The sequence below is a fragment of the Falco naumanni genome, chromosome 4 (genome assembly GCF_017639655.2).
Source record: "Falco naumanni isolate bFalNau1 chromosome 4, bFalNau1.pat, whole genome shotgun sequence".
In the NCBI taxonomy this organism is placed as follows: domain Eukaryota; kingdom Metazoa; phylum Chordata; class Aves; order Falconiformes; family Falconidae; genus Falco; species Falco naumanni.
This window is the reverse complement of record NC_054057.1, coordinates 79,169,654-79,186,869: the sequence shown is the minus strand read 5'-3', so window position 1 is coordinate 79,186,869 and position 17,216 is coordinate 79,169,654. Positions and strand designations below refer to the sequence as shown.

Genomic DNA, 17,216 nt, shown 5'->3' with positions numbered 1-17,216 from the left:
AACATTTAAAAAATAAATGGGGGGGTGTTAAGCTAATCTGATTTTATTTTTTAAAAGAGCAACTTGTAAAGAGATCAGGTTTATTCATATCAAGAAAATGTTACCTTTTCCCGAATGAGAAGCTGAAAAAGATCCTAAAAACTAAAATTTCCCTGCATTATCTGTTTTCCTTACCATAGTCTTGGTGTCAGCAAAGCCGTGTTTCTGAGCAAGATTCCAGAGATTGACTGAAAGCTGGTTTAGTTTGTTGTTTCGTAGATCTCCATGAGCTAGAATAGTGTTAAAGAAATAGAGTGCCAACTGGCTCTGTCGCTTTAGGGTCTATAACAGAAAAAAAAAATATATCCTATGTTACCATATAGTCTTCCCAAAATATCCAGCGTAACATCACTGTGTTCTCTGAACTCTTAAAATTGCAAGGGGCAGGTACACTGCAATAATTTAATACACAGCAATAATTACAGACACAAGAATACAGACGCAGTTTTCAAGCTCCATTCAAAATGCAACAAGTAGTGGCAGTCATGAATCAACCTACGCTGCTGTAAATAAAGTAATTACACAAGACTCCTACATCTCACACCACTTTGGCACAGCACAGTGTGAAGCTCTTGACGTATTTTTAACTCCAGACTCCCTATAATTGCACAGCAATCACCCTCCCACCAACCAAACTTGCACTTACAACACTATAGCCATGTATTTTTTTAAAGACCACTATCATCAATCTAGATTAACGCAGCTTCAGGCTTTTTCCAGCAGTCTATTCTACTCTTTATTTAACTGAAGATGTTTTTCCCTGCTATTCTTTCACTGAAACCTTGGTGATACCAACATACTTGCACCACATTTGCAGCTACTTTCCCTAAAATTGCTGAGGAGGGACCTTAAGGAGGACCCCCGCTTCATGGTCCCCTGCCATGGGGGAGCACCATGCCCTTCAGCCTCTGTGGAGGGGTTCTGGGGCACAGGCAATGCCGCACTAGGCTTACAGGGTGCTACCACCCTGATCTGGGTTGACTGGAGAACAGAAGTAATTAAAATGCTATTGCAGCTTCTGCCTATTCCGACAGAGGAAGTTTGAAAAATCTAAAAGGATGAATTATTACTGGATGCATCTGAGATGCAGTATTTCTTTATATTGCTTCGCAGCAGCTGCCCTTTGGTTTTTGCTCAAGACACACCGCTGATAAAAGCATTACTTCAGCCCTCTCAGTTCAATGCACGCTGGGGTAGCTAATATTCTGTGTTCAGATACGAAGTTACAGGAAGAACGAGGCAGAGACTGGGGTAAGAGGAGTGCAGTGATCTCCGACTTGTGTGCTCCTAACATGATATTGATACCAGTGCAGCTCTGCCCTTTCCCTAAGGGGCCGAAAGCAAATTGATTTCTCACTGGCAGTAGAAGGGAGGTCAGATGCTATTAATCAAAGATATGGCACACACTGAGCTATCAGTCCTCCAGATTAATACGGCAAAGAAAGCCATGCCATTAAAGGCTTGGCTAACTAGGAAAGAGAACATAGCATGCCCCAAACTAGGAGCATCAGGCTGCTCCTGTGTGACACAGAGTACATCTGTATGTGCAGAAAAAACGTGACACATCAGAAACAGTGTGCCCACCCACGCACACATGCATATGCAATGCCCAGAGCTGCTCAAGGCCACAGGAGAAGGTCCCTAAGCACTACATTAGTTACGTGAAACTACCAAGATGACAGCTTTTCCTCTAACAGTTATCTACAGTAGCATTTCCATCCCAATAGCTCCAAAACCTGTTCACAGCTTAAAACTACAACCACCATTTGGGAGTGTTGAACTGTACTCCCTACCAGATACAGAAATACAATTGATCAGTCTGGTCTGGTAGTAGTAACCGACAGCAGAAATACAACTCAAAAAGACAATAAAAGGGAAAGCAGTTATGCTTAAATGCTTAACCATTACTGTAGTATTCCTCTTGTAAGACTAACATCCCACAGGGAAATACAGATACAGGGTACAGCCAGCTAGCCCGTGTTTTGCCATATTATTCCCAAGGCATCCTGCCGTATCACCATGCATCCTGGATTAACAAAATAATCTATATGACCTAAATTTTTTTTTCCCATTGACCATCTAATGCCCGTGAGCCTTCTGCTGAATACAAACTTCAAAGAGGTTCCTGGGAATTGCTTGGAGGTTTCCTCACAAGAAGTGGGACATTTAAACTATTGGGCTGAATGCAAAAGCAGCAGAACTCCGGTCTGAATAGCAGCTAGCGAGGTCTTCCAGGCAGTATCAATGCAAATACAAAATCCCTTCTTTAAAATAAGGATAGTATTGTGACTAATTTGAAACATATGTACTTCAAAAAGGATCTAGAAACACATTAAAAAGCTGGAAGAATGAGATGCACTTTAACCCTCATTGTATTGGGGTAGGTATAACAGACAGGATTTTGGCATCTAGTCATCAGCTGGAGAATGCAAAGCGAAGAGAGGCAGGCTCAGGTATGCAGTAAATCCCACCACGTCTGGAAACTAACAAGAAGAGTCAGACAAGGCTTCACATGATGATGAACAGGAATGTTTGTGTAACATGGCACCGACCTCCAACCCGAGGGAGATATCTATGCCAGCACGCTGCCAAGCCTGCTGACATAACTGAGATTGAACTGTGGGTAGCACTCCAACTCACAGGATGTATTCACAGGCAGCAAGGAGAAAGCAACAGCTCAGCTATTTGGCAACCACATACATCATGGGACTAGCAATTCCCACACCAAAAAGAATTGCCAGCCTTCTAGGCAGTGCATTTTCCATAGTCGTTGAAATACTGCTGATGACAATGAAACAAAGAACAAACTACATCATCCCAGAACGTGACCCCTGTGTCTTAGCCCCTCCACCAAAGTGCAGAGCAATGTCCAAATTTCACAGTGTAACAAAAAAAAAATGGAATCTTTCATACAATGGACCATGCAACATCATATTTCATAAAATTCTGGCTAGCAATTCAAATATTCATTCCAGCCTTTCAGTGACTTTTGCCAGACATCTATGTCATAAGAATACCCTGAGCCTTCTGTTAGAAAGACATCTGTGCATTTAGATACGTTGCTTCTCTGAAGGTGCATCTGACCCGCTGCTGCTCCCATGTACAGCTTTGAAATAACTGGCTCTGTGACTTGTTAACAGTCCATCTGTGGCACCTTAGAGCTCAGCATGGCCTGTAAGGCTACTTCAAGGGACTAAATATATCAATCTAGGCTGATACAGCATCGTTAGTATCACCTGAGCTATCTAGCTCAAAATTAATTTCAGCACTACTGTGATACAGGTGGTTATATTCTTGTGATCCAAATCAAGCAGCCTTGCTCTTCCTCAGAAGCTCTTACGTGAAGCCCTTCAGGAACCCTGTAACATCTATTAGTTTGCTGGAAAACATCACAGGCTGCATGGGGCACACCAGGTGCTCAACTCTCTCATTACACGACTGTCCTGACACAGGATAAACGAAGCACCTAGCACCAACAGTAGCCGATACAAGTTCATTTATAATAAAAGGAAATAAAGATTTGAGAAAACACCAAGAACCAAGCTGCAGCTGAGAGCTCACATACCACACAAGAGCATGCATATCCCCTATTTCACCACTCCTTTAGCACACCGAGACAGTCAGAAGAGAGCTTTTTTTTGATACAGTCCTTGAAAGAGCAGTCCAGAACCTCTCTCCAGAATACTCAGAGCCTCAGTGACAGCGTCTGCTGGTGCAGGGTACAGTAATGCTAGTTAAGGCAGGCTGAAACATTTTACTCCCAAGCTCTACACTGGCACCACGGTAGGTTCATCTCTATTTCAAAGTCCTTAATGTATTTTTAAAGCTTTCAATATTCATAGCGCTGCTCACATCAGTTTAATTTCCTTCTAAAATTAATCCAACAAAGATGTGCTCCACATGGAACTTGTGGTTCATAAGGACCAGACCATACTTTCCAAAGCCACGCTCAGTAATCCTGCTGTAGGCCATTAGCAGAATCCCGATTTATTTATTTTGGTTTCCACCATTTACCAAGTATCTTACAAACATGCAAACCCAGTGTTTCAAATTAAACTGCTTCTAGACTTTAAACCCCACCAGCATGCCAGAGACAATGATGTAATAAAAGGATTAATCTGGGAGTTTGGACTCTCCAACTCTTGAGACAAAGAACTGGAGTTACGTGCCCACAGCAGCCACAGTTCCCCACCACCCAGCACTGAGCACCCACCGCCTCGCTGAGCCACCAGCAGGCAAGCAGCAAGCGTGCCAAACCAGGCACCTCTGCCACCTCCAACGCCTTCTGAAACTGCAGCAGGTCAATTCCCTTTTCTCCCTCCTTCCAAACAGGAACATCATGTTTAACCATCTTTAGAAAACCTTGGCCAAGGGCATAAAATTCTTCAGGATGAACAACATCTCAGTTTGAAGTATACCCACACACAACAGAGAACTATGTCCAACTCTGCCTCTAGTTCAGTATTCAAACACGTGAAATCAGCAGAAGTTTATATAAAATTCAAAATCAGGGGTGTTGAAAAAACCTCAAAAGCATACCCAGGAATTGCCTTCTACTGCTCCATCTTTGATACCAGAAAGAGTCCAACATTGATCATATGGTACATGGGAAGATTGCCATCCTAACATGGTACTGCCAAGGACACAACATATTGGATCAAAAATCGTGCTTGACTAAAACATACTCCATCTGGACATTTATCACTTCAGTAGCAACAGGCAAGATACTTACACTCCTAAGAAACCTGGAGCGTAAGATTAGTTTTCCACCCACAATAAGGCCGAGAGGATTCACTGATACATGCTCTCATGACCAGAAACAGCTTGTACTTTACAGAACCGTCCCCAACTGAACATTTCCATTCCAACACTGTCACATAAACGAAGCATTCTCTAATACTGCAAAAAGACCACATCGTATTAACGTAAGATGCATTGTTCTCCTCCAACTTGCCATTTCAGTGAAAGCATTTTACTGTGAGAAAAATTTATTTGCCTTTAAAGCTTTTAAAGGAAAAGAACCAATAAAAATGCAGAATCATCACAGGCTTGTTCATTTAAATAAGCAGCCAAGAGGATGAATAATTCAAGGTCACCAACACTGAAGCAATCCAAATACCACAGTGATCTTATGATGGGTTCTACTTTAGCACAAATGGAGGTCTCTGACAATACTCTCGTCACCTCTATTTCCTCAGCGACAGTGGCTTCCTCAAAAAAATATTCATTCTTACAAAACAATTATTATTGAAATCTCCCAAGGACTTTTACTCAACAAAGCAAAATAAATGTTCCCCCTTTGTAAATAAGGATGGACAGAGAAGTAAATCCAAGGCCACAGAGACAAAAGCAGGGCAAGGACCTATATCCATGCTGCTTAGCTTTAAATCCAGTTTTCTAAGCAACAACTGCTTCAGTGAAGTAACACAGGATCTCATTACTCAAAGTATTAAGCTTGAAAGCAGAAAAAAAAAAAAAAAAGCCCCTCAGAAACCACAGATTTCAAGGCATACAAACATTCCCACCTACATACTCCATACAGGAGTCAGATGCAAAAAAATCATTTGCATACAACCCACAGTCCTGATAACTGTTAAAAATCTTGTTCCAATACTCACTTGGACATTCTTAGGTGTCCAAATATGGTTGTTTGCTGCTGTTACTGTTCTGAAAAAGAACTGCTGTTCACAGTGGTGTACGATGATGCAGAGGCATTTGAGCAAAGGATTTATTCATCTTACATCTCTATAATTGCTCAAGGAAGGATAAACAGGATAGTAAAAGCAGAAAAAAGGCTGAACAGCATAGTGCCCTCCAAATATGTATCACCCAACAGATTCTGTATTGCCAAACACTACAGCCTACTGTGCAAACAAGCTATATAAAAAAATTACATCATGTTTATCATCACCTCCCCTCCCATTCCAGTCTCCAAGCCACAAGTTTTCTGTCAATATATAGCAATTCAGTAATGGGTGATTAGGAAGTTGTGGAAGTGTTCAACCTCAGAAACTGTTGTGCTAATGAACCTGTAAGTTCGCATTATATTAGTAATACTGAAAACATTACTCACCTGGTTTTCACATAGAATCCATGAAGCTATATTTGGTTCCTCAGAGCCTCTGAACTCCAGTCAAGAGATCCAGTAAGCTGCCTAGAGTTTTCTTTATTTGACTTTGAACAAATACAACCCTGTACTAAAAACAGATAAAGCCAAAACACCTTTTCCTTCCCCCTGCATGTCTCTCCTGACTTCATCCTAGTGTCTGGGATTCAAAACTATTACCAATGAAAGGTGGTTTCCATTGTATTCTACCCAGTAACAGACTAACTGTGAATTCTTACTTTGCCCATTAGAGAATTGGACCTTTCAGGCTACTGTAAACAGCTGGCAAGAAAACACTTTATTTATAGAGAGAGAAAGTTAACAGCCAGGAGGAAACGACAGGAAGGACAGACATGGAGCAGATTTTAAGCATTAACTATACTGCAATCCAAGGAGTGACTGTGGCACTGTCTCCAATTCTCTGTCTTAGGCCAATAATTGCAATACCAGCATCATGGAGCTCATTATAGTCAGAGAGACTCTCATTAGGAAAAAAAGTTACCCCACACTGAGCATCGTATTTCCATAACCAATCTACACCAGGACGCAAGCCAGTTAAAGCTAACCGTAACCTCACAGAGCATCAGGTTTCCATAACCAGACTACTACACCAGGACTCAAGCTGGTTAATTTAAAGCTAACTCCAGATGTGCTGCTCTGCAATCATCATTGTGCACTGCAGCAGGATCACATCCTTTGGTGCACCACCACAACTGATCCCAGAATATACCAGAGTACCTTCTACTGCTTGCCTGTTCCATCAGACTACAGCACACAGCTAAGCAGGTAACTTTAGCCTGCATCTTAAAAATGTATTATAATGGCTACATGATCTCTTTCACATCATTAGGTCTCTCCACCACAAGCCTGCCTACGTGACTTACTCACTTTCTAAACAAGTAAAGTTACCTAATTTCCTCTTGTTGTAAGGCTCCTGGAGCTTTCTAAAAGACCAATTCCTGGTCAAGAAGGTGGTCCATTTATTCAACTCCAAAGTAATTTTGGTTTTGTATTAAAAGAAGCTGAGTAAGAACATACCTCTTCTTTTCCAAGGGTTTTCAGATGATCCAGGATCTGGGCTATCACTGTTTCACACAGTTTATTAATTTCAGCCAGAAACTTCGAGTCTCCACCATACAGGGTATCATTGGAATCAACTGCAGAAATGAATTCAAGCTTAGGTCTGGCTAAAGAGCCGTGCATTTATTTGCTACTGAAAACACCAGCCATTTATAGAAGACCAGATTTGGAAGTTATAAAATGACCCTTGTCCATGAAACACAAACAGAACAATCTTGTTTCAGTGCTTACCTCTTGGTTGCATACTACGATCTCTTGATTTTAGGAAAAACAACACTGAAAAGAACCTTCCAGTTTAAAGTCAGTCCTGTATTCCTGCATGCAGCCAGGTTCAAAATTTTCAGCTAGACTTAAATGCAAAGCAGTATATAGTGTCAATATTCACTTTTTTCACAGACACAGACTCCCTGCTCCCATTAGTTTAGGAAAGTATGGCCATCATCTTCAATGGCAGCAGGACTGGGCCAAAAAGTTTATGTTTTACTTAGTGAAAACAGCAAGATTTTCAAAGGAAACTGCTTTTATTTTCTTTTTCTATTTTTTCCCCTAAAATAAAACCTTGATTACCTCAAAGTCATGAAGAGAAATTCAGAACGTGTATTTTCAATTTCAAACATGTTTAAGGATTCTGAAGCATTTTTTTAGAGGGAGAGAGCTCTTGAATGTTTTAGAGCTTATATAACTGTGATTTTAAACATGTGGGTTTGGCCTCATTTATTTATGAGGTTTAACTAAGAAGTAGGTTACAAGAAACTTGTAAGTTTAAGTGTGTTCTGGGTAAATCAGAGAGCATGTAAGATAAAAGGCGATCCCCTGTTCCCAGGTAAACTTCATTTAAGAAGCTAAGGTACGTGGTCTACCGACAAGAAAAACCATCACCCAATCAGGGGAAAATTTACTAACTTTTATTTCCATGCTTCTCTCAAGTGAAATTTAATTTAGTTCGATTTCTCATCTTGGAATTATGCAGCTATTTTGGTCATATAGAAAAAGAGAGTGAAATAAAAAGCACCTAAACCATGTTTCCTTACAGAATTTGAACAGCAGATCTACTATAGAGTAGCTGTTCAACTGACAACTATTTTCTGTGCTGCTGCCATGGTTGTGCTGCTGTGACAGATTATTCACCAGAAGAACTGCAGAATATATTCTAGCCTGCATCTTTCTGAAAGCCCGGTACAACTAAAAGAAAAAGCTAAACTAGCTTGGCCTATCAGACTAATTAATCTTGCCGGTATGCTTTAAAAGACTCAATTAATACTCTACCTCAATTTAGTAACCTCCCTATGATCAGAAGGCAAACAGTCAATTTTTAGAGCATATCCAAATATTACAAAAGGACTACAGCCATTTTATAAAATGCAAAACCTTTAGAAATCTTTTTCTAGCCATTCTGAAGATTTTTGCATGTTGCAAACACAATTTCCAAAACTGAAATCCTGCCTTCAAAGCAGCAAATACGTAACTTAAATAAAGAAAACTACGTATTACATTCTGAAAACTGGAGTTGTGCATAAATGTGAATGAAACACACAGAGATATAAACCAAGTTGATACTTCAGACTAAAAGAAAACCCTCCATAAATATAAAGTTCTAATATTTACTTGAAAGTTCACAGTTGTAAGTATTTGCACCAATACCACCAAGAACAAGCCAAGTAAACCCCTCTGCACAGATTCACTTTAAAGAACAGACCAGCCCGTACATCTGTTCGGGAGCCACCTCCTGTGATTATTTCAAGTTACAGTATCTGGACCTGCATAAAAAATAATCCATCCTGTACAGCTGACTACCACTGATCTTCATTAACCTGTTACAGTGATAACACAATACTACAAACTGCATGGTGGAACACAAGGATCCAGAGCCGCCCTTATGTATTACCTTTATCTACATGGTAGATATATGTTTCTTGAGTCATTGCAGACAGCAGATGCAAAACATTAGTATAAATCCTGACTTTGTCATCGTTGTTATCCTCCCAAGTGTAATCCTGGATCACATTTAGTAATCCTCGCACAAGAAACAACACTCCTTGTTCTGGATGGTCCTACAGAAAAGAAAAAAGATAAGTCAAAAACAACACCACAATTACCCCAAAACAAAAATGGGATTATTTGAGGTCATTCAGGGGTTTAGAGTCATAGTATTAGCTCTATAAAAGCAAAGACTATAATATAATTAAAGCTGACAACTACTTTTAAGTGTGCTTCCTGCAAATCCTTTTAAAAAGTTGTTCCAGTTTCCTTCTAAAAAGCCCATTTAACCCATAATCATAAATTTGATCTAGGCAGCCTCCACAGACAAATTTGAAATGCTTTGTTTTTGTCACTGGGGAGTAGTACAAAACTAACTGTCAGCTTCCTAACAGCTAAGCCTTTAAAATTAAACACAATGGGTAGGTTTCTTAAATTAAAATAATGTCAGTAAGCTAGAGAAACAAGTATATTACTTATATAATTATGAGTTTCAGAAGAACACCTACACTGGAAAGTCAAAGTTACAGACAATTAACAGTGTTTTAATATGAAAGGAATATAAAGACATCTGCTTTACGTAAGCTATGAGGTTTTGCAAGTAGTTTTAATATTGCACCCAGGGTATTTCAAGCTGGCACTTGATGCAAGGATACCAACATATGCAGGACAACTCACAGCCCACTGGGAACATTTCCTTCTGATCATCTATCCCATAAAGTAAATTGGAGAGAAAATTATGGAAGCCAATTTCTGAATCCTAGTACTCATTGGAAGTTCTTCATTACTGAATATGACAGGCTGGATCTTCTGGCTTCAGTCATCTATTAATGATCTGAATAATTTCTCTGAGCAGCATCCAGTTTTGACACAGCCTTCCTTTAAAGTCTGACTTCTGCAGCCAGTGGACAGCAATGACACCCCACAGTAGCAACCAGCCTGTCCCTTCCAACAACCCAGCACCTCCACACTGCTGAACATGCACGGCTTGGGAAACCCCTTCCATTGGAAAACAGACAATCCACTGCTCTGATGATGAGGATTTGGACAGCACTATACTGTGTGTGGCTTCACCAAACATGTAGTCAAAGAAAAAAGGGAGGAGGAAACCATAAGGAATGTTTCAGTGAGGAGGAACAACCTACCTTCTCCAAGGACAAATGAATAAACCTCAAACCTCTTTTTTTAATATGCCATGATACTGAGCCAACCCTTGCTGGGAAAGAAGACTCTTCCCAGAGAGGGCCAGAGCTGTTAACAGAGGGAGAGAAAATCTTCAAGCCTTAGGTTTCCACTGCAGTGAAACATTGAGAGGCAAAGGCCTGTCTTCTCTACACTCAATGAAGTACCTGGGCTATATAAGTTTTATCTTGGGTCTTACAGATTAATTTATAATTTTTCCTCATCTTTTAGCTATAGCTGAAAGTATAGGAAGGAATATTATATATATCTCCCTAAAATTGACAATTGGCTAAAAATTGGAAGGGTGTAGTAAGGTAGTATTTTGTGAAATATTCATCAAGAAGAGGAATCTTCTAAATATTGTTTTCATTCAAAAGATTAGGCAACCTGTAACAAAGTAACCAAAACCAATAGAAACCAGAGCTCTGTATTTTTCCCCTCCTCAGGTATTACATTTTATGAGTGCTCAGCTGAAGTACCACTTTTCTGCAAAGATCTATTAAAACAGTAAATTATGTTTACACAATTAAATGATAGTGAGATCTCACTCTATTGCAAATCCAGTTAAGTGCAAGGTGCTATTGAGAGCAGCAATACTGTACCTCCACCTCCAAACAACTGTCCTGCCACCTCATTTTGCATTGGGGTGAGCGATTTTGCGGCCAACGAGCAAATCAGTTCAGCATGCTCATGGAAAACTAACTGCTTATCTCCCACTCCAAGAAGCCCAGTCTGAATTTTTTAACAGGAAAGTCAAAATAGGCCTACGTGCTATTCATACACACACAACTTACCGGAACAACTAATAATGTGGAAAAAAAATTACAAAGGAATTCCAGGAGGAAGGCATCAGAAGGTCGCATCTTTCCATCTACACTGATCATTTTTGGCACTTCAGGAACAAGGCTCACTGCAGCTTTGAAAAAAGCATCAGCTACAAAATAAAAATATAATTGCTGTATTATCACTCCAACTGTGATGGCAGTCATGCCTGTGATCCAAAGAGCTTTGAGTCTCTTTCAAGTAGACCACAGAAAATGAACATCTGCTTAACTGCAAAGAAACTCGAGACTCAACAGTGAAAACCTGGTAATTCAAGTGATGCTGTTTTTTCCAAAGAAGTTCCTACATCACTTGAGATTTCTGAAATTGTAATTCTTCTCCTTTGCTTAACAAGGGGACACTATTGTTTCAAATATATTGCATATATAACAAAAAAAAGATTAGCACATGATTCAAAATTTACTTATCTAAAGAAATGCTTATGCTGTGAGAGTGAGGAATCCAATGGGGGGAAAAAGATCATGCTATCTTGTTCACAAATTCATTCACAGAAGGCTGGTCAAGTTATGAGGAAGTACAGACAATTTAATTTCTCTAAGGATTTACAGTCATTAAAATACTAATACAGTACCAAAAGCTGACGTATTGCTGGTTACCTAGATAAAATTATTCTTTCCAAGAATCGCAATACAGGAATTACAGAAACCATCCACCATTATGGCCTCGCAAAATAGTTATTAAGAGGTTTTTCACAACTCTTTTGATTAGGTCTCTAATCCTACAAAACACACGCACAAAACCCACCGCACTAGAACATCTGTTCCTCAGTTTACTAAGTTAATATTCACAAATTAAAAACAGTATTTTCCCTTTTGCTCTAGAAGGCTTCTTCTATGTGCTAAGAGTTCACACACACACAAAAAAATTCTGACAGCAAGATTCTTTTGCACTTTCTTGGCTACCTTTCAAAATATCCAAGTATCCAAATCCCATTCAAATTGTTTAACTATATACTTCAAAGCATCCCTCAGAATTAATACTGTATCTTTATTTTACAGAAACAGAGACTGAAGCCATGAAATCAAATTTTAGCAAAGAGAAAAAGCATTATTGGTGAAAGCCACAAGGTGTTAGATGGCTGGGATGGAGATACCACGGGCAGGCATGCATGGGCATTTCCAGGAGTGTAGCTTGCTCTGGAAAAATTTGAGCACATGGGACTCCAAGCAAATTTGCTAAATATAGTACCAACTGGTATCTAATTTAAGCTTATGAGGAATACCAGGGAAACATGTGCTTTGGAAAAACTAATTCTTCTGACTCTTATTTCTTTTCAGCACACGAGCACTCAAGCCCTTCTGAACCTTTCAGTGCTTAGAATGCAGACCCCTTCAGTCAAACATATTTCCTTTTATTCTGCACATTTATTTTGAAGTGAAATAATGTTTTTTATTGATTTTCAACAACAACATGTAAGTTTACACAGCCAATCCAAAGGAAGGTAAGTAGTCTTCCTCTGAGCTTTATGAGAGGAAGGAAAGCAGCAGCAGATGTTCATCCTAGCACAAAGAAATGAATCGCTGTCACTTCCACAGTTGTCTCAGAAAAAAAAACCAAAAAACCTGCATGCCCCACATCACTATATAACAAAAACGTGTGACCAGGCAAATGAAAAAAATGTGTCTCAGAAAACAGTCTGCATTCCAAAGTACCCATGTCTGTGCAGAGAATACTCCTGCCTTGCGACATTATTTCATAATGGGACAAAAATGATCCCGTGTCTCCGCAATAAAAGAGCTGTAAAGTATGTTACCTCTCTTTACTGCCACTCTCCCTGCAATCACAGTCCTAGACACTCTCCCCTAAACTTTTGCCATAAACCCAAACCCTCTTTGCTACGAACAACTGCAATTTGATTTGATTTACTCTGCTTGACCTCCCGCCGTTGCTGCGAATGAGAGCTGCCTTCTCACCTGGCTGAACACCTTCAGAGGTGTGAGCTCCCTCATTACACCTGCTAGTAAGAGCAGCACGCCCACTTCCTCTGCAGGCAGCGAGGACATGAGACCCATCCACACCACCGACAGGACTGCTCACCGGGCCCTGCCCTCACTGCCACAAGCTCCTCTGTGCTTTCATCTTTCTCTTCCCTAGCCACGGGAGGTACAGGCAGACAGCTTTATTTAAAATTCTTCTCCCTGTCCTCATTCCCCCTGCCCAACGCAGAAAGGCAAGCCAAAAAAATTAATAAGAGCACAAAAGCAGTCCGTTGTGTTTTCTATGAGAGAGATGAGTATTTCACATTGGTACATCCAGAAGTACCAGCAAAGGAGAACGCGTTCATTTTGCTACAAGTTCAGCCAATCCATGCTAACCACAAAAGGTTCTTACGCTGGAACACTAAAAGCACATTCATCCGAGGTACACGTGCTTTGTAAGAAGCAAAAATAAATTCACACTAATGCAAAGGTTTTATTGGAGACTTTGCAGAAAACTAACTGCCCTCCAAACACTACCACCCTATTGACTTGCAGAGAGGTGTCAGAGTATGCATTACATGCTCTGATGTGGACGAAAAGTTCATTAAATAGGTTGTCACAGATGTGCTGTTTTCTTAATAAGTATGAAATGAGCATCGGTATTTAATTCTGAATTACACAAATTATAAGGTTATGCAATAGTGCTTTCTCTGTGTCTTTTAAGAGACAATTCATAAAGCTATCGCATAGAGATGTTTCAAGAGAAAACCATACACCTGCTTTTCCTGGCTTCTGAAAGGTATAAGGAACCACTTACAAAGCACTGAAAACCACAGTGATGTTATGTTCTTGATTTAAAAAAAAAAAAAAAAAAAAAGAAAAAAAGGGGGGGGGAGCAGAGAAAAAAGATAGATAAAAAAGGCTTCTTCTGGTGAAGGGTGGGTTTTCTTAACTGCCTAAAGTACGATACTGCTTCTAAAGTGAGCCACTCTTAAGTTGGATAAGGGCAAAGCAGGCTGCACGTTACAACAAATCATCATGATAAAGTCTTCCCAGACTGCTGTTAATATCTTGTGCAGTGCTCTGAACATGACATACTTCATGCTTCGCTGAATTTATCCTTTCACAGCAGCTCCTTCATTTTGGTCAACCGTAATCCTATAAATCTTTCCCCTGAGCATACAAGCTGACCTTCAAGTTACAAAAACTTGGAAATTCATGTCAGCATTTCAGTAATGCTCTCCTACAGGAAAAGCAAGTGAAATTGTGTGAAATTGTGTGAAAAAGTGAATGTTTTGCTATTGTCCAAATTCATGACTGGATGTACACACACACATTTCATTATACATACACATTATACACACAAATATATGTGCCTCCATATAATTCTATACATCTATCTCTTTACACAGAAAAATTAAGCTTACATTGTATTTGCTGTAGCAATTTAAGATTTTGGGCAGGCAAAAAGCCAAGGAGGAACAAAGACATTAGAGATGGGAAAACAATTAAGCTCCTTAAGTCCACCTTCAAAGAGCAAAAGAGAGCCTGACATACCTACACAAACTATTTTTAGTCACGGATACAATTACACAAGGCTAAGTCCACCCGAAGGACAAAACCAGGGACCGTACGCAGTCTTCTGCATTCCACATCACCTTCGTGTCCTACAACACTGTTAAGTCTATTTTAATACTCCGAAGATTTTGCTTCCACATCTGACATGTTGGAAATTTAATGAAGCCTTGTACTCCAGTGAAAAAAATTAATGGCAAGCAAGCATGGGGGGTTTTGTTGCCTTCCCCAACACCAACACCACCACCACCACCCCTTAAATAAATTAATGCATTACTGTTTTGACAACCGAGCATTGCAAATGCTTGGAACTCCTCCCCATGTTGGTGAGGTCACCGTGAGAATTTTGCCATGTTGTTGAAATGCATTTTTTTCCCTTGAGCTATGAACATTCTATCTTAAAATCCTCTACACATCACTTCCAGTCCAGAAATGACAAAGAATTATTTGAAGTAACAAAGGTGAAATAAGAAAATGAATGTGCTGCTGCTGCTTGGTGAACTGGAATGTATTATGTTAATTCATATTATTTCATACTAATTCATAGTATGCAATAGCTGCAGATAAAAAGGTAATTATGTGGATGAAGCTTGCCAGTGCTAGTTTGAGAAATAGCTTGATTATAGATCGTTAGCAAGGCCTTAATACTTCATACAGAGACATAAGTGGAAGATTTGTACAGGGAGATCACACAGTACGAGCAAGAACACTGCATACAAGGTACTTTATTCTGACGCTGTAATCAGGAAATGCAACACATGCTGCTGCCCCCCCCCCCCAAAAAAAAACCCCAAAAAACCACTAAATAAAAAACCCCAAACAACCACAAATTTCAGCCTGCCTCTCTAAATTCTGTGTAATCCCTAAAGACTGTGAGGTAAAGTATCAGCAGTCTTTAAAGAGAGCTCCATTACTAATACTGGAAACTCTGAAATAATAAATACTATAGTTAAATACTGTGGTTTCTCCTGGCCATTATAAGGTGAAAAAAAAAAAAAAAACCCACAACCAAAATCAAACAAGCAGACACATGGAAAAACATGATACAGCACCGAAGAGTCAATATGGTTTCTGCAGAGAGAAAGCATTCCTCAGAAGTCTCTAAAATTTTCCAAAGAACTAGCAAGTCTGTGTTTAAAAGTGACCTAGCCAATGCAAATACTTAGGTTTTTAAAAAACATTCAACAATATCCCTCACACAAAAGGCTCTTAAAAGAACTAAGCTGACAAAAGAGAAGGAGGAAAGTCCTCCTGAGGATTCGTAACTTAATAAAGGATGGAGGGGGAAAAAGTGGGAAGAAAAAGTTTTCACAGTAGAATGAAATGACTACTGCATTCCTTAAGGTTTTGCAGAGACATGTCCTTACGATGAGCTGGGAGGTGACAATGTTTGCAGACTGGTCTGGAATGTGACTGCAAAGCATCGCACATGGATCTCATGATTCTGAGCAATAAAGCAGCAGATGAAACCTAATATTAGTAAGGCATGCGGGGAAAGAAACAGCCCTTGCTATAACTGTAGAAAGATAAGCTCTATATAGGCTATTTACACTCATAAAGGATTTCTGGAGTCATTACAGATGGTTTCCTGAAAACTACATCTTAAACAACTGTCAAAATGGCAATGCAATTATAAGAATCATTAGGAAAGTAATGGAAAACTGAGGTGTCAATTGCATCATTTATATAGCTGTTGTGCATTTACATCTGGAATCCAGTCCTGATCTTTCCATTTCCAAAAGGATAAAAGGAAGATTAAAAAGGTGCTAAGGCATGGACTGGTTCCTTATTAGAAGACTATACTGTCACAAAATTTTCAAGAATGTATCAATTCCATCTCAGAGGCAGCATGAAGAAAATGAACCAAGAATGACGGACTATTTTACATTATCACTAGTAGATCAGCTGTATGCACTGAAACACTCGGCCAACATTTAAAAACCCTACAGAAATAAATCCCTAAGTAGTAGATTTCAAAGTAGCATGTAACTGTGGAACTCACTGGCACATGAAGTTACAAAGGCCAAAAAATAAAAACTGATTAAAAAAATGAATTCCTAAGGATTGGTCCATTTATTTTATTAAATACTATGGTCCAAATGCAGCCTTTGTTGAAGGATGTATTTAGACCACCTGCAGCTGAAAGCATCATCCTACATTATTGTTTCCTGCATGTTCCCTTAGGAGATGCTACTAGACACTTTAAAAAACAGGTCATGGGCTAGACAGACTTGAAGAACTGACAAACTGATATGAAATACCAGCCTGAAAAGCTTACAGAGAAAAAGATGCCATCTCTTTCAAATCATATGGAAAAGCTATTGGCCAGGATAAAGAGAGGAACAAGAAAAAGCCCAGTGAATGGGAGAAGTTTCCAACTGTGGAAATCCCAGGTAAACGAACAAGTCCTAATTTGTTTAAATAAAGCATCATTTAGTATTCCTAGTAAGGAAAACTGTATCTCATCAGTTTCTCCCAAAGCAACTTTACTGCTT

The 17,216-nt window shown here is 39.5% G+C and overlaps 1 protein-coding gene across 3 annotated transcripts in view; it reads right to left on the bottom strand.

The window, feature by feature from the left end:
* The window catches only part of VPS35L (VPS35 endosomal protein sorting factor like), a 56,554-nt gene that overhangs the window by 1,068 nt on the left and 38,270 nt on the right, over nt 1-17,216 (bottom strand). For 2 of the 3 annotated variants that reach the window (XM_040592983.1, XM_040592985.1), the window contains 4 exons: nt 11,179-11,318; nt 9,111-9,276; nt 7,184-7,302; nt 175-321 (listed from right to left, as the gene is read on the bottom strand). In XM_040592983.1, coding sequence (XP_040448917.1) covers nt 175-321; nt 7,184-7,302; nt 9,111-9,276; nt 11,179-11,318 — 572 coding nt within the window. Of the gene's footprint in view, nt 1-174; nt 6,194-7,183; nt 7,303-9,110; nt 9,277-11,178; nt 11,319-17,216 lie in introns of those variants that run through there. The other variant, XM_040592984.1, reaches the window with a different exon arrangement.